The following is a 22047-nucleotide window of genomic DNA, read 5'->3' as shown; positions in this document are numbered from 1 at the left end:
AAACTCATTTGGTCCATAGAATGAAAGAAGAATAAAGATTGACACAGTCAGTGCAATATATTTATTAAAGGAAGTAACCAATTTACTTTCTTTGGTATAGGTACCATTTGTGCTCAGTTCTTCATCTGAACTATCCAAATGGTCATCGTCTGGTATACCATCCAGAGGTTGCTGGGGTTCAATAATTCCAGACAGCAAGTCACTCAATTCATCAGCCTTGTCTTTTTTTGGTGGTCCACCACCAGTATTAAATCTCTCTCTTCTGGTCTTTGCATTTTCTCTTTTTAAAGCCAGTTTAATGTTCTTCCACAGAGTCTGAAGGCAGATATCATTCAATATTAGTAATGTCAAAAATGTGAATATGATAAATGTGGAATACTGATAATAATGTAGATTTCTCACCTGAAGTTGCTGTACTGTTCTTGCGGTTACATTTTCATTTGCATTGAATGCACTGTACATTGCGGCCCAAGCATTCTTTTTCTTTTGCTCAGTAGCAGTAGTATGGTTTTTACTTTCAATAACTGGAGGGTTTCGTAAAATTTGTTTTAGTAGCGTTTTTTCATACTCAATTTTTTTGAACGAATTCTTTTTGCCTCTGCCATTGTTATGTCTCAGGATTCATACCATTAAATTGTGTCTCGATTCCACTCCGGGTTTTTATGAGCACCATGAGAAGAACAGCATGTGCTCATACTTAACCTGATGAGGTTTAACCCAGGTGCTCTCATTTAGACTTACTTATCTTACTCCAGGACTCCATAGTCCTCGACTAACTAAACCAAATTTAAGATACGTTCATGGAGGCTACTTAAATGTCCTAGTTTAACTAGTATGGATTAAGGACTGATCCTGGCTTGATTTAAGCCTTATTTGTGAAACTGGCCCTACATTGCTCTGTTTATGCTGGTGGACCCGATCCATGGGGTGGACCAGCCTCTGGCGCAGCTTGTTTTGGGGTTTGGAAAATATGCATCTCAGCTTTTCTGACCCGCCATGTAAGGAATCGCCACTGGTTTACATTTCCTGGCTTTGACAAATGTCCAGTTATGATGGGATTTCTCCCCTTCCACAGCTACTGTGTCGGACGGGATGTTCTCAGCTCGGTTGTTCAGCATCCTGATGAATGAATCTTAGTTTGTGTTCCAGTGGATGATGAGTCAAACCTTAAGTACTGTTCAGAATATGTTGGTTTACGGTAAACATCAATAATCAAATGTCCCCCATCACCAATTGCAATTTCACAGTCTAAAAAGGCTAACCTGTCGTTTTTCACATCCTGTCTGTCCACCTAGTTAATGTGGTCAGATACAGATTAGGTGTAGCTTCCCTGGGGTATAAACTGTGGTAAAAAAAAAAATTTTTTTTAATCTGTCAATATTGGGAAGCTACACCTAGTCTTGGTTTACCTAAGATACGTAAACAGAATGTGACCACTACGGCAAAACTTCAGTAGGTATCCTGAATCAAATTTAACCTACCTCTCTAGATGTAAATAACAGCACTGATTTTTTTTTTCCCTCTATCCAGACTTTGTACAGTTATCTGATCAGCAGCATGGTACGCAGGAGAGAAACCCCAGTCTGGCCAAGGAGGAACAACAGGAACTCTGGATCAGTCCACAGGAAGACCAACTTCCATTGCAGGAGGTAGCTGATACCTCTGAGTCCATATTTATCCCTCTTTGTGATGGAAATAATGTTGATCAAGATCAGCCTCTGCCCCCGCAACTCTACCAAACCCAGACAGAGGGAGACACAGAGCCCCCAGCTGTCATCTCATTTGAACTGAAACGACTGGAAGCCAAAGAAGACAACTTTTTAAAATCAGAACCAACAACTGACCACCAAACCCTCTCTAACTGTTGTCATGTAACTAAGAGTGAAGCTGACCATACTTGCAGTCACCAAAACTGTGAGGCAGCGGGTTCAACTCAGAGAGAAAGGCTGAAACCTTACAAAAAGCCCTACAACAAGTGCAAGATTTGTGGGAAAGTTCTTTATAATTTGGAAATTTTTCAAATTCACATGACATTTCACACAGGGGAAAAGCCTTTCAAATGCACCACTTGTGGGAGAGATTTTACCCGGAAGTATGACATGGAGAGGCATACAAGGACTCATGCAGGGGAGAAACCATTCAGATGCACCATGTGTGGGAAAATGTTTACCCAGAAGTCAGCCTTCGAAGGTCACATAAGGACTCATACAGGGGAGAAGCCATTCAGATGCACCACGTGTGGTAAAATGTTTACCCAGAAGTCAAATTTGCAAACACACTTGAGGACTCATACAGGAGAGAAGCCATTCAGATGCACCACATGTGAGAAAATTTTTACCCATAAGTCAGCTTTACAAAGGCATGTAAGGACTCATACAGGGGAGAAGCCATTCAGATGCACCACTTGTGGGAAAATGTTTACCCACAAGTCATATTTACAAACACACATGAGGACTCATACAGGGGAGAAGCCATTCAGATGCGCCACATGTGAGAAAATGTTTACCCAAAAGTCAGCTTTACAAAGGCATGTAAGGACTCATACAGGGGAGAAGCCATTCAGATGCTCCACTTGTGGGAAAATGTTTACCCACAAGTCAAATTTACAAAAACACATGAGGACTCATACAGGGGAGAAGCCATTCAGATGCACCACGTGTGGGAAAATGTTTACCCAGAAGTCAAATTTGCAAACACACATGACGACTCATACAGGGGAGAAGACATTCAGATGCACCACATGTGGGAAAATGTTTACCCAGAAGTCATATTTACAAACACACATGAGGACTCATACAGGGGAGAAGCCATTCAGATGCACCACATGTGGGAAAATGTTTACCCGGAAGTCAAATTTACAAAACCACATCAGGACTCATACAGGGGAGAGCCATTCGGGTGCTGCGATTGTGGAAATGGGTTCAGCTTGAGATGGCATCTCAAACATGTCATGATCCATACTGGTGAGAGGCCTCACAGGTCACTGCAAAAAAAGTAATCAATCATCTTAATTATAATAATTTTATATCCCAACATATGTCAGAGGATTAAATTGAGTCATTGTATGGTGCAACTGCACAAACAAGACATGATGCCTTTATGATCATTTTGTCAATATGGAGAAGTCACTTAGATGAGTGATGAAACATTTCTCTTGGGAAACGTTGTGTCCCAATGAACTGATTCGACTTTCTTTGATCTTCTTACCTGGATTATTGAGCATGCATAAAGATTTACTGGTCATGGATAAACAGGATCACTATGGTGTTTCTACATGTTGAACAGGATACTGTGAAGTGCTAGTCACAGACCAATTTACAGCTGAGGGCTTGAAACAGTCCGCAGTCTGGTACCAAAAAGATGGAAAATCCACATGCTGTATAGATGCAGGTTGGCCACCAGGGCATCAATCACAGATATGTAAAGATATTGATAACCCCGCAGTAGCCACTCAGACTGTTGAAACCCCTCTAATGTGTGTAAGATGGTTTGATACCTATAGGGGAAATCTGCCTATAACTAAGATGAAAGATTGAGCCACTGCTCGAAACTTTACTAATTGTTGGATTTGTCAACAATTACCTGCATCGTCTCAAACACCTATAGTACTTCCAGTACTGTTGTCTACAGCGGACTTTAAGATAATCAGTGTTAATCTGTTTGATACCTCCTCAGTCTGTTGTGTCTCAGGGCTTGTTCATTATGATCTACCCGAGATTGGGTTAGATATAATCTTTTTTGCCTTGTCTGAATTCAGTAAAGTTTTTACAGGCTGCGTGAGTTGAACCACGCAGTATTGTGAAGGGAATCTAAATTTGAAACAAGAATAAATGTTTCTGGCCGTGCCTGCTAATTACAGTAACGATACAGGAAGTAAGATATCTGAGTCAGTCCTATCGTATCGTAGCCGGGGTGAATTCAGCCCCATGGATATTGCAAATACAGCTGGTATTTTTAGGTTTTACTGTATATAATTGCTCTAGGCCAATATTCTATACCAAGTCTTTGACTCAAAACTGTTCATTTACTTGGCCTACTGTTTGTGTGTGTTTGCCCTGCCTGATGTTTCTTTGTGTGTACAGGACTCCAGTTATGAAATCACATCAGACACTACTCTCTGTAATAGGACAGTAAAGATAACATTCAGTAAACAACCTGCACTGCCTGAAAAGGCCTATTTGATTTGTGGTGATCAGGCTTATAGCTGTTTCCCAAGAGAAACCCACAATCGGTGCTACTTTGCATTTTTGGTGCCCTCTTTGTTGTGTTGCTCACAGACATCCGTGTGTTGCGTGTCCTGGAGCTTTCCATTGAAGGATGTGGAAGAGCAACTGAGGAGTATTTCAGGACCAAAACAAAGGACAAGGATGTCCAGTCTGTCCTCTCCCAGGGTGAGGACACGGTGAGGTGACCTCTGTGTTGTCCATCTGCTGATGGCCCACTTCACTGAGAACACACAGGGGGACTGATGCTTCTTACTGGCATTAGTTTAGCTTCCTACTCTTGGTCACACTGCATGTGTTTCCTATGGTCTTATGCACCTATTACGTTATTTTTGTTTCCATGGTGGATATTTAGGTTGAGATGGAGACGTCTACTAAACGTTCCCTTTTCCAGCCACTTTTCAGCCAGCTTTAGCCCAAACACCGTGTCTAGACTTAAAGCCGTCTTAAGGCTAAAACATGGCTGTTAAGGACGTGGTTCTCTGATTTCCAACCTAAAATGTGTCTATGTAGGTATTGTCTGAGCGGTCTTACATCCTGCACAGCTCAGACAATATCTACATGGATGGTGGTATGGTGAGTCTTAGATCATAGTGTAACGTGCATGGATAAGTAGACACGTTGGTCCTTGACTAACGGGTCGCACGCTTTAGTCGACTGGTTAACGTTGTCGCTTGCGATGCAGCAGATACGGGTTCGCAGCCTGGCTGTAGCGACGGCTCCCGGGCTGCTCCCCGAATTCGCTAGAATAGGAATAAATTTTGTTTTTAAAAAGTTTTCTTTTTAACCCTTATATATACAGGTGATATATATATAGGTGACAAATGAACGTAAAAACCAACATCAATTGTCTTAGTATAAGGTGTTAGTCCACCACGAGCCTCCAGATGATGGTTGTGAAATGCGCTGTCTAACATGTGGGTCCAAAACCTCCCATAGCTGTTCAGTTGGGTTGAGATCTGGTGACTGTGAAGGCCATAGCATGTGATTTACATCATGTTCATCCTCATCAAACCATCCAGTGACCCCTCGTGCCCTGTGGATGAGAGCATTGTCCTCCTGGAAGAGACCACTCCCATCAGGATAGAAATGTCTCATCATAGGATAAAGGTGGTCACTCAGAATAACTTTGTATTGATCTGCAGTGACCCTTCCCTCTAAGGGGACAAGTGGAGCCAAACCATGCCAGGAAAATGCCCCCCACAGCATAAGAGAGCCCCCGGACCCCCTCACTGTAGGGGTCATGTATTCAGGGTTTTCCTTAAACTTGTCACCTGTCTGTATGTCTGATGATTTTATTTTGAAACTGTTTGCTTGTGTAAACATGCACCATTCAAGTTGTGCCTGCAGGGTTGCGCCCTAAACCAGTACCCAGCACCACATGCTGCTCTGTGTACCATTGTCCAATATATGTATTAAAAATAAAGGAAAACAAAACGTCCCCACCTGCTGCAACAACTTGTGGTTTAATCTATCAAAACATGGTCAAGATAATGATACCATTATCCCTATACAATTTCACATTATTAGTAAATACTGGGGATTATGTGCAGCAATATGTGCAATAACTACACTGTACCCTCTGCACACTCTTAACTGTACTTACTACCTTTCACTTCATTTATACACTAAATTCCTGTTTTTCACGTCTGTGTGTTTAGTTTTATTGGTATTTTATTCTGTACCCTGATTGTCTTATAGTTGTATATCTTCTCTATACAGGTTCAGTTTTATATTTCCATGTTTTGTGCTACTCAGTAGATATGTTTACCTCCCTCCCTGCATGCCTGCCTGCCTACCTATACATTAGAGACTGTAACCTGCACGACAGGGGAATGGGCCTATGCTTGCGCAGGGACAGTTTACAGTCTAATGTCTAAGTTCAGTGGAGATTGGTGTAGGTTTTTTTCTAGACCAGATTCTAGTACTCACCCCAAAGACAACACACACACTCGTGGGTATAGTTTACAATAAAAAAAAACAATTTATTTCAACAGTTCAAAGTAAAGTTATTTCAATATCAATACTAAATGAGATGTGTTATATTATATATATATATATTTTTTTTTTACTCTATTATACTTTTTAAAAGTTCTTCCTAATATTCTATTTATTGTCTATATTCTATTTTATACCCTTCTAATATATTACTTATGCAGCCATATTCTACACCAGTGTTTCTCAACCGGGGGTCCGCGGACCCCTAGTGGTCCGTGGTGTAATTGCAAGGGGTCCGTGAAAATAAAATATCTTTAAAAAAAAAGATCCTATGACATTTATAGAAATAGGATTATTTTACTCAAATGTGACTGAGACCTTTATCTACCTAAACTATAAAGGGTAACAGGACTTTTTTCTCTAATTACATCTGTTTCACAAGTGTAATTTATTGTATTTTAATAAGAGATCTCGCTCCCGTTTGCATTGTTAAAAGTTACTGCATAAGAATTCTGTTGTTACATATATCTGAAAGTTACTGCATACATATTCTGTTTTGTTACATATATCTGAAAGTTACTGCATAAGAATTCTGTTTTGTTAACTATATCTAAGTTACAACTGAAAGCTCTTATTTTTGCCCCAAAGAGTGAATAAATGCTATAATGCAATTTAAAATGCAGTTTCTACTGTTTCTATCGAATTGCAACCCCCCTCCCCCAAGATCAGGTGGAGGGGTCCTCAGGGTAGATCAAAAATACGCAGGGGGTCCAGGACCCCAAAAAGGTTGAGAACCACTGTTCTACACTAACAAATTAAAGAAAATAATCCAAAATAAAGTATGAGTGCACTCAAAGAAAATAAGAAAGAAAAGAAAAGGGGGAATGATTCAGTCTTCCAATCTGTGCAAGGTGCAATGTCCAGATCCTACCACAATCACAGGGGCAAGTTAATGTAGAGGGGGATGATGATGAATCCAAATCCAGGGCGATGATGGGGGCAATCCAAAGGGGGTATCCAAGGGTTCCAAAAGGTGTAGCAAGGAGGGGGGGGGTTGTTCAGGGTACTAAAAAACCAGTCTGCACAAAATTGTACAGATTCCTTATTAATTGCAATCTCTATCAAACGATTACAAACAAATTGAAAATACCCAAATCTAGAGTCAATTCTCAGAATTAAATCATTTCCTACATATAACTAATATGCGGCTGAATGACAACAGCCTATTGCTGTCAGAACCGTTAAAACAACGTCATCGCAGCCAGGCAGCATGACGTTCAGACGGCACTATCAACGTGAATGCACGTCTAGCTGGCTGCTATGGTTTCCATGGATACCATGTAGCCCCAGTTGGCTCGGTGGCTAGTGGCAAATGGAGCTCACAGTTTTTTTTTAACAAGCATATTATTATATTAAAATGTCTAACATTCCTACATCAAATAAACCCTATGGACCGGGTGTCCTGACTGGTTTTAAAGCTCTGAATCATATGGGAACTGCTAAGGATCATAGATATACGCTTTAGCTGGGTTAGCTTTGCTTAGCAACCAATGGACAATTGTCAGTCTTTAGATTTCAAGATTTTAAACTCTTATCTCACCAGGATTCCAGCAGCGTACAACACACAAGAGACAAGAGTCTTCCTTCTTCCTTCAACAGGAGATCATCTGTCTTTGGATAAAATCAAGATATCCCTCGTAAATGGCTGTGATTACATGGAACACAGGAAGCTGTTTACTTTTAGCTTTGGCTAGCGGCTAGCCAAGGAAGCTTCGTGGGAGGGATCTTTGTGTCGTAGTTCAAATGTCCTGTAGTTCAAATATCAATAACTCAAGTATCCATAGTCAAAGTTGTCCGTATTTCTAAATATCCGTATTTCTCTTCTCTTCCGGTCTTTCTCTCGTCAGATCCCTGCTCTCTTCTCTATTGTTGACGGTTGTTTTTATGGTTTAAACTCAGTAGCTCGTGTGCCTCCTAGAGGCTACTAGTGGAACTTACATACGTCACAGGGTACATGTAATCATGTGGGTTACAAGCAATATGTGCAATAATCACACTGTACCCTCTACACACCCTTAGCTGTATTTACTACCTTTCACTTCATTTATACACTAAATTCCTACTTTTCACGTCTGTGTGTTTAGTTTTATTGGTATTTTATTCTGTACCCTGATTGTCTTATAGTTGTATATCCTCTCTATATAGGTTCAGTTTTATATTTCCATGTTTTGTGCTACTCAGTAGATGTGTTTACCTCCCTCCCTGCATGCCTGCCTGCCTACCTATACATTAGAGAGGTTGCTATCATTATGCGATCTATATGGCTCACAACAGGTAGTATGAAGGGTTTGAACGTCATGCTGCTGATATCTATAACCTGGCTGGTAAGGACCAGACAAAGCTCACAGTTGGGTACACACTGACTTGTCTAACACAATATCCTGTTCTTTATTCACACATTGTCCCTCGTAAGAGACAGAGGTTTAAAGAGACAACACAGTCCAGTATGGCAAAGAGTACTGAAAGAGTACTAATACTTTGCAGCAGAATGCTGCTGCATATTGTTCAGGTGCATGATGGTCTTTTAGTTGAAGTGATCAAACAGTGCAGCAGCACACTTGCACTTCTGACACACCACACTGCACAATGAGAGATGACGTGACCAAAACTTGAACTTCATATTAAAACCGGAAACACGTTTGATTTAATTAGTAAATGGTTTCTGAGAGTATTATGTTGGCTGTGTGTGCATCTGAATTTCTGGGCGTGTGCCTCAAGCACGCGTTGGGTTCCCCATGCTGCCTGAACCAAAATAAAATAACTACATAATAAAGTCTTTCTATTAATTTGTTTTTGAGCAGGCGTCTTCTTCCGGCTTCTTCTGTTTCCCAGGGGGCGCCACAGCAGATTTGATAGTTTCCATCGGTACCCTGTGAGGGCACAGCACTGATGGCGGTCGTTGTTACCCCGGGCCTTGACTGTATGGTCTTGTCAATCCGCATAATGATTTGGCAACATGTTACATCGGATGTCCGTCCTGACACAACCACTAACCCTATGGACGGGGGCACAGGTGAAGCGCTGGACACCATCCCAATATCCGTAGCTCATTGTTTGTGAGCATGCATACTCCATACTAATTGGATAACATTAGCAATGTAAAATTTGGCGCTACATTTTAGATAATGTGGTGGCCAACGATACAGAGAAATTACCAAACAGTCAATGAGACGCGGATCCTTCAAATAAAACTTTTACTTATGCATCAACAAAGTTTGAGTTGGTCTGCAGAGCAACTGAAGTTCTAACAAAAGCCTTCCTCTCTTTATACCATTACACATCTACACTTCCAGTGAACAACCTGCTTGTGTTAATCAACATCCTGCCTCCTTGGCTTCCTGCCCCCATCATGTTTACATCCTTTCATGGGTTTCCCTCCACCCCTTGCCCCTCCTTCTGCCAGTTGTTGATCAGAACAAATTGGTGGATCAGGTGCCTCTCTATCTGTGCAAGATGTCTTCAATCATTCCCTGTTAACATTCTAATGGTCGTCTTGGCATACTACTACTACTACTACTAGTACTACTGCTAATACTATTACCACCACCACTACTACTACTATTTTCGGGATAATAATGGTTACACTGACTAACTCTAATGGTCTTCTTGACATTAACAATAATAATAATAATAATGTTTACACTTACATAATGGAATGTCTCTTATCCTGCCTTTGGGCATAAACAAGTTAATAACTTTTTGTCCTTGTTATATGGCCTTGTGCTTCTTGCCACAATTGTTTGTCAATCTAGTCACATTAAATGACAGATACACACACGTGCCCTTATATGTAAAAATATACCATACCCCATTAATTTTTTTGTCTGTCTGTGTTTAAAATAATGGATTTTTATGTAAATCCATGCCTTCATCTCCTCCTGCCTTGGTTACTGCAACTCACTCCTCTATCAGTGCTAGCTCTATCAAGAGAATCAAATTGGTCCAGAACGCATCCGCTCGACTTTTAACATTCACCAAATCCTGGCACCACATCACCCCAGTCCTAAAAGACCTCCACTGGCTACCCATCTCCTACCAGATCAATTACAAAATCCTGGTTCTTACTTATAAAGCCCTTCACAAACTGGCTGCCCCATACCTCACCAATCTCCTCTCCCCCTACAACCCTCTCGGTCCCTCAGATCCATCTCAGCCTCCCTTCTCTCTACCCACAGGTCCAACTTCTGCGGCTTTGGTGACTGAGCCTTCTCCAGGGCAGTTTCCAGGCTCTGGAACTCACTCCCCCAAATCATTAGAGACTCAGAATCCCTGCCACTCTTCCAATCCTGTCTCAAGACACACCTTTCCTCCATTACCTTCTCGTGCCCCCCTGTCCTCTAGTCCACCCCTGGTGTGGGGCAGGCTGGGGACCGAGTGCTCGGCCTGCCCCCTCCCTCAACTCCCTCCCCAAGTGCACTGGATACTGCTGCGGTCTGCCCACATTCAGGTCATTGCTCGGGATGCACCTCTTCAGACTTCATCTGTGATGACCTAGCCCTCATCTCTCCTGGCGGTGGTGATCCCCCTCACTCATCCCCTCCTGCAGGTTTCCCTTGACACTGTTGTGGATTTTCCTTAATCCTTTAATGGGCTCTTGTCCCCGCAACCCCTGGGGAGGATAATCATCGGACAAATATTGGAGCAAACAGAGAATCTTTATTACATCTGCAGATGGAGAGACATAAAGCTACACAGGGGTTCACCTGTGAGGTTTATGCTCTGCCTCTGAGCTGGAGTTAGTTTTTTATTGAACAGTCCGTCGCGTCATACCCTATGCTTCCTGCATTAACTAAGGTGTTGTCTTACAAAGGTATGCAGGAAACCATCTGCGTTAATCATGTTCTGTGCCAAAGGAATGCAGGAAACCATCTGAGTTAATCGTGTTCTGTGCCTGGTGAGTGGCTGTAGGTCCATTACTCTTATCTTTGCTGTCCCACTTCCTGGGACGCAGCAAAGGGGAAGCAATCGTGATAAGGTGGCTATGTGACCCCATGGGGGCACGCATTAGAACAATGGGTATGTGTGTCTGCATTGAGTGAGAAGTTTCATACACACAGAAGTGGAAAACTACAGAGTACATACGGAGTGCATTTTGTACTCCACAATTCCCCCCTTTTGTTCATTATTGAACATTAAGAGCAGTAGGTAACATGGAAATAATGGAAAGCAGCACACATAACATGTATACAGAGGAATAATAAACGGACATCAGAACAACCGGAATGGAAAGGGTTAACCAGTGTTCGTCATAAAGTATCATGTATACGGGGGAGTCCCCGTCATCAGAGGAGGTGTATGAGGATTCAGAAGTGGTATTTTTGTGGGGGGGATGGGAAAGAGGGGAACAGCAATGGTGGAGAGGGGGAAGATGCGTGGGGTGTTTTTGTCCCACCCAGACGACGTGGTATGTCGTGCTGGCCGGGACAGGGTGATGTTAGGGGTGGGGGTGCAAAGTAGTAAAATTGTCCGGGCCAGGAGGCTGCCCGCTACTGTCAAACATGCGGCAAGAAGAAACAAGCCTAAACCAGGTCGTTGTTCCCATAACTGCCGGAAGGGGTTCCAATGGCTTCATAGGCTAGGCCTGAAGGGACCCTTATAGCACTTCGCTTCTTGGCTCTCGTTGTTGAGTTTGCCACTGGGGAACTGGAGTGGTTTGAGGGTTCTGCATTCTCTCCTTCGGGGTCAGCAACGGAGCTGTCGTCTGTTGGAGCTGGGACTGGTCTTCAATGGGTGGCGTGTATCCACGTGGCTCTTTCAGCAACCTTGACAGCCGTCTGCGTTGTCCAAACACCTGGAATGGACCTGCCCATCTGTTGGATCGCCAGGTCTTTCTCCGGAAACAGATGATGACCCAGTCGCCGGGGAGGTAGGAATGGAGAACCTTCTCAGCTGGGGTGGGGAGAGCAGCTGTCATCCGTTGGGAGAGAACAGAGGAGAGATTACAGCAGTACTGTAGCATATCATGCTCATAAAGAGCAGTTTGGGGAAGAGCTCCCGGCGCAGGGCCCATTCCCATGGTCGGAGGCCGTCCCATGAGAATCTCAAAAGGACTAAGCCCTGCTCTGGAGTGTCTTTGTCGCATGCGCATGTACATAAGTACCAGAAGAAGTAAGAAACCGTCTCTGTTGCCAGAGAGCACCAAAGAGGTGAGAGGGCATTCATCCAGGTCATGGTTATCCAAAGGAGTTGAATCAAGTGCAACTGGACTTGGTCAACTATAACATCTGTGATTTTCGAAAGGAGCTTACCATTTTCTTTATAATTATTATACCCATAAATATTGACTAAATAAAAAATAAATTGCTTATATCCACCACTACCGCTAACCAGTGTCCATTAGTATCAGCCATATGTGTGACAACTTAACCTGGAAAATTATTAAAACCGATTGCAACTCCTCCAGAACGGTTGCAACCATGGCTGAATGGTTGCAAGGCGACATCACTAACCGCTCGGCTAAAGGGTCGGACCCGTTAGCTAGGGGCTAACGTGTCTTATTAGTAGTTTACAGTCGTCACCCTCCCCGGAAGCGCGTCCTAGCGCGTTATTATTCCCGCGCTCCGAAGAGACTTCTGAGGATCTGCACACTTCCGGATTCCACCGCTGCCACCAATGTAACCGGTTATTTTCTTGCCCGGTGCAGGATTCGATACAAGGTGTACTGCACCACAAGGCGACATCACTAACCGCTCGGCTAAAGGGTCAGACCCGTTAGCTAGGGGCTAACGTGTCTTATTAGTAGTTTACACCAGTGGTTCTCAACCTTTTTGGGGTCCTGGACCCCCTGCGTATTTCTGATCTACCCTTCAGGACCCCTCCACCTGATCTTGGGGGAGGGGGGTTGCAATTTGATAGAAACAGTAGAAACTGCATTTTAACTTGCATTATAGCATTTATTCACTCTTTGGGGCAAAAATAAGAGCTTTCAGTTGTAACTTAGATATAGTTAACAAAACAGAATTCTTATTCAGTAACTTTCAGATATATGTAACAAAACAGAATGTTTATGCAGTAACTTTTAACAATGCAAACGGGAGCGAGACCTCTTATTAAAATACCATAAATTACACTTGTGAAACAGATGTAATTAGAGAAAAAAGTCCTGTTACCCTTTATAGTTTAGGTAGATAAAGGTCTCAGTCACATTTGAGTAAAATAATCCTATTTCTATAAATGTCATAGGATCTTTTTTTAAAAGATATTTTATTTTCACGGACCCCTTGCAATCACACCACGGACCACTAGGGGTCCGCGGACCCCCGGTTGAGAAACACTGGTTTACATTACCAAAACATTGCGCGTCTTTCCCTTGTTATGACCACGTTACCATAACCGTCCATTACCGCATTGACATCGCGGGCTGTGACCTCGGTTGACACAGCATAAGGCCTTTACTTTTAATCCGAAACCAAATTTGATAGGCATAAGCTTTGTTGCTGAACAACTATAAGCGAGCTGGTCTATGTGGAGCCTGCTCCCCTACTGTTTTAAAACACAGAACATAGTATAACACAAAAGAAACTGCCATTAATAAACAAGGCTCAAAGTGTAGGTTCGAAACAAACGTACCCCCAAGTCCAATGTTTTAGACGAGATCAAATGACCTGAAAATGGAGCCCTGCGGCAACAAGGCAGGCTGCTAGTGTGGCCGAAAACGCAGTTTACAAAAAAAAAGGATTTTAAGAGCAGTTTGGGATCCTCGTCGCCATCTGTGGTGGAATTTTAAAAGAAGTCAGAGCCCAGTTTCTTAATGAACAGATCCGAAAGGTTTATTTAGAGATAGAAAAGACATACATTTACCTCTGGCCAGGGAGACAGGAGAAAGAGGGAGCGTTTGTGCTCCAACACTGGTATTTATACGTTCACGACAAAAGGGTCAGGCAAAGGTGCGTCAATTACAATGGAGGAAGGGGAGGGCTCAGTGTGGAAACCATGGGAGTTGTAGTTTTCTTTAAGGAGAAGCTTAGGTTGAGCTAGTGGGAAACTTGTACTGACATTGATAAAACAATACATTTCATGACAATTACTCCCTTTTTTATCAATTCGGGAACTTTTAAAAATAGAAAATACCAAGAATGAAATCACCGCTATCTTCAACTAAGGTGACTGAATAGTCTAGCTCTTTTTACAGGCCCGTTTAAACCTTTTACATTCCAGCTGTTAAACCGTACACCAGCCTTATTAGTTCTATTTTCCATATTTAGCTAGGAATGGTAGAGTAACAGTGATGACAGTGACAAGATAAATAAGTCACAAGATAAATTTCATGACATCGGGCAGATGTGTTCTGGACCAATTGGAGTCTCTTGATGGAGCTAGCACTGATGCCATAGAGGAGTGAGCTGCAGTACTCAGGGCAGGAGGAGATGAAGGCATGGATTTACATAAAACTCTATTATTTTACACTGACACAGCCAAAATAATCAATGGGTTATGGTATGTTTTTACATATAAGGGCACGTGTGTGTATCTGTCATTTCATGTGACTAGAGTGACAAACAATTGTGGCAAGAAGCACAAGGCCATATAACAAGGACAAAAAGTTATTAGAAGATGAACTTGTTTATGCCCAAAGGCAGGATAAGAGACATTCCATTATGTAAGTGTAACCATTATTATTATTGTTGTTGTTGTTGTTGTTGTTGTTGTTAATGTCAAGACGACCATTAGAGTTAGTCAGTGTAACCATTATTATCCCGAAAGTAGTAGTACTGGTAGTAGTAGTAGTAGTTGTATGCCAAGAATGTAAAAGGGGAATGATTGAAGACATCTTGCATAGATAGAGAGATTGAAGACATCTTGCATAGATAGAGATTGAGGACGTCTTTTATAGATACAGAGATTGAAGACATCTTGCATAGATGGAGATTGAAGACATCTTGCATACATAGACTGAAGACATCTTGCATACATAGAGAGATTGAAGACATCTTGCATAGATAGAGATTGAGGACATCTTGCATAGATACAGAGATTGAAGACATATTGCATAGATAGAGATTGAAGACATCATGCATAGATACAGAGATTGAAGACATCCTTGCATAGATAGACTGAAGACATCTTGCATAGATAGAGAGATGGAAGCCATCCTTGCATAGATAGACTGAAGACATCTTGCATAGATAGAAAGATTGAAGACTCTTGCATAGATAGAGGAATTGAAGACATCTTGCATACACAGACTGAAGACATCTTGCATAGATAGAGAGATTGAAGACATATTGCATAGAGATTGAAATCATCATTGCATAGATAGAGATTGAGGACATCTTGCATAGATACAGAGATTGAAGACATCTTGCAGAGAGATTGAAATCATCATTGCATAGATAGAGATTGAAGACATCTTGCATAGATAGAGAGATTGAAGACATCCTTGCATAGATAGACTGAAGACATCTTGCATAGATAGAGAGACTGAAGACATCCTTGCATAGATAGACTGAAGACATCTTGCATAGATAGAAAGATTGAAGACTCTTGCAAAGATAGAGGAATTGAAGACATCTTGCACAGATAGAGAGGCACCTGCTCCACCAATATGTTCTGATCAACAACTGGCAGAAGGAGGGGCAAGGGGTGGAGGGAAACCCATGAAAGGATGTAAAAGGCTTTTGTTAGAACTTCAGTTGCTCTGCAGACCAACTCATACTTTGTTGATACGTCAATAAAAGTCTTATTTGAAGGATCCTCGTCTCATTGACTGTTTGGTAATTTCTCTGTATCGCTGGCCACCACATTATCTAAAATGTAGCGCCAAACTTTCCATTATAAATGTTATCCAATTTGTATGGAGTATGCATGCTAACAAACAATGAGCTACGGATACTGGGATGGTGTCCAGCGCCTCACCTGTGCCCCCGTCCATAGGGTTAGTGGTTGTGTCAGGAAGGACATCCGATGTAACATATTGCCAAATCATTATGCGGATTGACAAGACCATACAGTCAAGGCCCGGGGTAACGACAACCACCATCAGTGCTGTGCCCTCACAGAGTACCGATGGAAACTATCAAATCTGCTGTGGCGCCCCCTGGGAAACAGAAGAAGCCGGAAGAAGAAGAAGATGCATGCTCAAAAACAAATTAATAGAAAGACTTTATTATGTAGTTATTTTATATTTATTTTGGTTCAGGCAGCATGGGGAACCCAACGCGTGCTTGAGGCACATGCCCAGAAATTCAGATGCACATACAGCAAACATAATACTCTCAGAAACCATTTACCAATTAAATCAAACGTGTTTTTGGTTCTAATATAAGCTTGGTTTGAGTTTCCTTGACGTTATGGCTCAAATCATACACGGATGTAATTTAAAGTTAGGTCATTTTGTAGGCATCTTGACCTTTCAGTGAATCCATATAAGCCCTGTTAAATTGTTAAATATAAATAAAGTTTTGGTCACGTCTTCTCTCATTGTGCAGTGTGGTGTGTCGGAAGTGCAAGTGTGCTGCTGCACTGTTTGATCACTTCAACTAAAAGACCATCATGCACCTGAACAATATGCAGCAGCATTCTGCTGCAAAGTATTAGTACTCTTTCAGTACCCTTTGCCATACTGGACTGAGTTGTCTCTTTAAACCTCTGTCTCTTAAGTGGGACAATGTGTGATTAAAGAACAGGATATTGTGTTAGACAAGTCAGTGTGTACCCAACTGTGAGCTTTGTCTGGTCCTTACCAGCCAGGTTATAGATATCAGCAGCATGACGTTCAAACCCTTCATACTACTTGTTGTGAGCCGTACAGATCACAAAATGATAGCAACCTCTCTAATGTATTGGTCGGCAGGCAGGCAGGCAGGCATGCAGGGAGGGAGGTAAACACATCTACTGAGTAGCACAAAACATGGAAATATAAAACTGAACCTATATAGAGAGGATATACAACTATAAGACAATCAGGGTACAGAATGAAATACCAATACAACTAAACACACAGATGAGAAAAGTAGGAATTTAGTGTATAAATGAAGTGAAAGGTAGTAAATACAGTTAAGAGTGTGCAGAGGGTACAGTGTAGTTATTGCACATATTGCTGCACATAATCCCCAATATTTACTAATAATGTGAAATTGTATAGGGATAATGGTATCATTATCTTGACCATGTTTTGATAGATTAAACCACAAGTTGTTGCAGCAGGTGGGGACGTTTTGTTTTCCTTTATTTTTAATACATGTATTGGACAGTGGTACAAAGAGCAGCATGTGGTGCTGGGTACTGGTTTAGGGCGCACCCCTGCAGGCACAACTTGAATGGTGCATATTTACACAAGCAAACAGTTTCAAAATAAAATCATCAGACATACAGACAGGTGACAAGTTTAAGGAAAACCCTGAATGCGTGACCCCTACAGTGAGGGGGTCCGGGGGCTCTCTTATGCTGTGGGGGGCATTTTCCTGGCATGGTTTGGCTCCACTTGTCCCCTTAGAGGGAAGGGTCACTGCAGATCAATACAAAGTTATTCTGAGTGACCACCTTTATCCTATGATGAGACATTTCTATCCTGATGGGAGTGGTCTCTTCCAGGAGGACAATGCTCTCATCCACAGGGCACGAGGGGTCACTGGATGATTTGATGAGGATCAACATGATGTAAATCACATGCTATGGCCTTCACAGTCACCAGATCTCAACCCAACTGAACAGCTATGGGAGGTTTTGGACCGACGTGTTAGACAGCGCTCTCCACAACCATCATCAAAACACCAAATGAGGGAATATCTTCTGGAAGAATGGCGTCCATCCCGTCAGGGAAGTTCAGACACTTGTAGAATCTATGACAAGGACCATTGAAGCTGTTCTGGAGACTCGTGGTGGACCAGCACCTTATACTAAGACAATTTCTGTTGGTTTTTACATTCATTTGTCATCCATCAGTTTATACCATGGTTAAAAAAAAGAAAACTTTTAAAAACGAGATTTACTCCAATGATCTAAGACTCACCATACCACCATCAATGTAGATATTGTCTGAGCTGTGAAAGATCTAAGACAATATCTACATAGACACATTTTAGGTTGGAAATCAGAGAACCACGTCTTTAACAGCCATGTTGTAGCCTTAAGACGGCTTTAAGTCTAGACACAGTGTTTGGGCTAAAGCTGGCTGAATAGTGGCTGGAAGGGGAACGTTTAGTAGACATCTCCATCTCAACCTAAATATCCACCAAGGAAACAAAAATAACGTAATAGGTGCATAAGACCATAGGAAACACATGTACTGTGACCAAGAGTAGGACGCTAAACTAATGCCAGTAAGAAGCATCAGTCTCCCTGTGTGTTCTCAGTGAAGTGGGCCATCAGCAGATGGACAACACAGAGGTCACCTCACCATGTCCTCACCCTGGGAGAGGACAGACTGGACATCCTTGGTCTTTGTTTTGGTCCTGAAATACTCCTCAGTTGCTCTTCCACATCCTTCAGTGGAAAGCCCCAGGACACGCAACACACGGATGTCAGTGAGCAACACAACAAAGAGGGCACCAAAAATGCAAAGTAGCACCGATTGTGGGTTTCTCTTGGGAAACAGCTATAAGCCTGATCACCACAAATCAATTGGGCCTTTTCAGGCAGTGCAGGTTGTTTACTGAAGGTTATCTTTACTGTCCTATTACAGAGAGTAGTGTCTGATGTGATTTCATAACTGGAGTCCTGTACACACAAAGAAACATCAGGCAGGGCAAACACACACAAACAGTAGGCCAAGTAAATGAACAGTTTTGAGTCAAAGACTTAGTATAGAATATTGGCCTAGAGGAATTATATACAGTAAAACCTAAAAATACCAGCTGTATTTGCAATATCCATGGGGCTGAATTCTCCCCGGCTACGATACCATAGGACTGACCCAATTATCTTACTTCCTGTATCATTACTGTAATTAGCAGGCACGGCCAGAAATATTGTTTCAAATTTAGATTCCTTCCACAATACGCGTGGTTCATCTCACGCAGCCTGTAAAAACTTTACTGAATTCAGACAAGGCAAATAAGATTATATCTAACCCAATCTCGGGTAGATCATAATGAACAAGCCCTGAGACACAACAGACTGAGGAGGTGTCAAACAGGTTAACACTAATTACCTTAAAGTCCGCTGTAGACAACAGTACTGGAAGTACCATAGGTGTTTGAGACGATGCGGGTAATTGTTGACAAATCCAACAATTAGTGAAGTTTCGAGCAGTGGCTCATTCTTTCATCTTAGTTATAGGCAGATTTCCCCTATAGGTATCAAAGCATCTTACACACATTAGAGGGGTTTCAACAGTCTGAGTGGCTACTGTGGGGTTATCAATATCTTTACATATCTGTGATTGGTGCCCTAGTGACCAACCTGCATCTATACAGCATGTGGATTTCCCATCTTTTTGGTACCAGACTGCAGACTGTTTCAAGCCCTCAGCTGTAAATTGGTCTGTGATTAGCACTTCACAGTATCCTGTTCCACATGTAGAAACACCATAGTGATGCTGTTTATCCATGACCAGTAAATCTTTATGCATGCTCAATAATCCAGGTAAGATTATCAAAGAAAGTCGAATCAGTTCATCTGGACACAACGTTTCCTGAGAGAAATGTTTCATCACTCATCTAAATGACCTCTACATATTGACAAAATGATCATAAAGGAACCATATCTTTTTTGTGCAGTTGCACCATATAATGATTCAATTTAATCCTCTGACATATGTTACAAGATGAAATGAATATAAATGATTAAGATGAATAGTCAGTTTACTTTTTTTGCAGTGACCTGTGAGGCCTCTCACCAGTATGGATCATGGCATGTTGTTTGAGATGCCATTTCGAGCTGAACCCATTTCCACAATCACAGCACCTGAATGGCTCTCGCCTGTATGAGTCCTTATGTGCTTTTGTAAATCTGATTTGCGGGGAAACATTTTCCCACATGTGGCGCATCTGAATGGCTTCTCCCCTGTATGAGTCCTTACATGCCTTTGTAAATCTGACTTCTGGGTAAACATTTTCCCACAAGTGGCGCATCTGAATGGCTTCTCCCCTGTATGAGTCCTTGCATGCCTTTGTAAATCTGACTTCTGGGTAAACATTTTGCCACATGTGGCACATCTGAATTGCTTCTCCCCTGTATGAGTCCTCATGTGTGTTTGTACATTTGACTTGTGGGTAAACATTTTCCCACATGTGACACATCTGAATGGTTTCTCCCCTGTATGAATCATTACATGCCTTTGTAAATGTGACTTCCGGGTAAACATTTTCCCACATGTGGTGCAACTGAATGGCTTCTCCCCTGTATGAATCATTACATGCCCTTGTAAATGTGACTTCCGGGTAAACATTTTCCCACATGTGACACATCTGAATGGCTTCTCCCCTGTATGAGTCCTTACATGCCTTTGTAAATCTGACTTCCGGGTAAACATTTTCCCACAAGCAGCGCATGTGAATTGCTTCTCCCCTGTATGAGTCCTTATGTGTGTTTGTAAATCTGACTTGTGGGTAAACATTTCCCCACGTGTGGCGCATCTGAATGGTTTCTCCCCTGTATGAGTCCTTACATGCCTTTGTAAAAGTGACTTGTGGGTAAACATTGTCCCACACATGGTGCATCTGAATGGTTTCTCCCCTGTATGAGTCCTTACATGCCTTTGTAAAAGTGACTTGTGGGTAAACATTGTCCCACACATGGTGCATCCGAATGGTTTCTCCCCTGCATGAGTCCTTCTATGCCTCTCCATGTCATACTTCCAGGTAAACTCTCTTCCACAAGTGGTGCATTTGAAAGGCTTTTCCCCTGTGTGAAATGTCATGTGAATTTTAAAAATTTCCAAATTATAAAGAACTTTCCCACAAATTTTGCACTTGTTGTAGGGCTTTTTGTAAGATTTCATCCTTGCTCTCTGAGTTGAACCCACCACCTCACAGTTTTGGTGACTGCAAGTATGGTCAGCTTCACTCTTAGTTACATGACAGCAATTAGAGAGGGTTTGGTGGTCACTTGTTGGTTCTGATATTAAAAAGTTGTCTTCTTTGGCTTCTAGTTGTTTCAGTTCAAATGAGGTGACAGCTGGGGGCTCTGTGTGTCCCTCTGTCTGGGTTTGGTAGAGTTGAGGGGGCAGAGGCTGATCTTTATCAACATTATTTCCATCACAAAGAGGGATAAATATGGACTCAGAGGTATCAGCTACCTCCTGCAATGGAAGTTGGTCTTCCTGTGGACTGAACCAGAATTCTCGTTGTTCCTCCTTGGCCAGAATGGGGGTTCTCTCCTGCTTACAATGCTGCTGATCAGATAACTGTACAAAGTCTGGATAGAGAGAAAAACAAGATCAATGCTGTTATTTACATCTACAGAGTTAGGTTAAATTTGATTCAGGATACCTACTGAAGTTTTGCCGTACTGGCACATCCTGTTAACGTATCTTAGGTAAACCTAGACTACGTGTCGCGTCTAATCTGTATCTGACCACATTATCTCGGTGGACAACCACATCAAGTTCACCAGGCAAGATGTGCAAAATGACAGACTAGCCTTTTTAGACTGTGAAACTGCAATCGGTGATGGGGGACATTTGATTACTGATGCTTACTGTAAACCAACATACACTCAGCGGCCACTTTATTAGGCACACCTGTCCAACTGCTTGTTAACGCAAATTTCTAATCAGCCAATCACATGGCAGCAACTCAATGCATTTAGGCATGTAGACATGGTCAAGACGATCTGCTGCAGTTCAAACCGAGCATCAGAATGGGGAAGAAAGGTAATTTAAGTGACTTTGAACGTGGCATGGTTGTTGGTGCCAGACAGGCTGGTCTGAGTATTTCAGAAACTG

General features: G+C 42.2%; 1 protein-coding gene across 1 annotated transcript; it reads right to left on the bottom strand.

The window, feature by feature from the left end:
• Positions 1-10719: 10719 nt before the first annotated feature.
• LOC130122564 (gastrula zinc finger protein XlCGF8.2DB-like) lies at positions 10720-21236 on the bottom strand. The gene is made up of 3 exons (XM_056291496.1): positions 20172-21236; positions 17618-17631; positions 10720-10830 (listed from the first exon to the last, which is right to left on the bottom strand). The coding sequence occupies exons 1-3, from the start codon at positions 21100-21102 to the stop codon at positions 10720-10722; spliced, it is 1056 nt and encodes a 351-aa protein (XP_056147471.1). The 5' UTR covers positions 21103-21236.
• Between the last annotated feature and the right edge of the window lie 811 nt (positions 21237-22047).

This window comes from Lampris incognitus, chromosome 13 (genome assembly GCF_029633865.1).
Source record: "Lampris incognitus isolate fLamInc1 chromosome 13, fLamInc1.hap2, whole genome shotgun sequence".
Taxonomy (NCBI): Eukaryota; Metazoa; Chordata; class Actinopteri; order Lampriformes; family Lampridae; genus Lampris; species Lampris incognitus.
Note: the sequence above shows the minus strand (reverse complement) of the source record. Positions and strands in the feature narration are given on the sequence as shown.

Excerpts from the sequence above, each read along its gene's own strand:
- LOC130122564 (XM_056291496.1), bottom strand. The coding sequence starts at position 21,102 with ATGAAATCTTACAAAAAGCCCTACAACAAGTGCAAAATTTGTGGGAAA.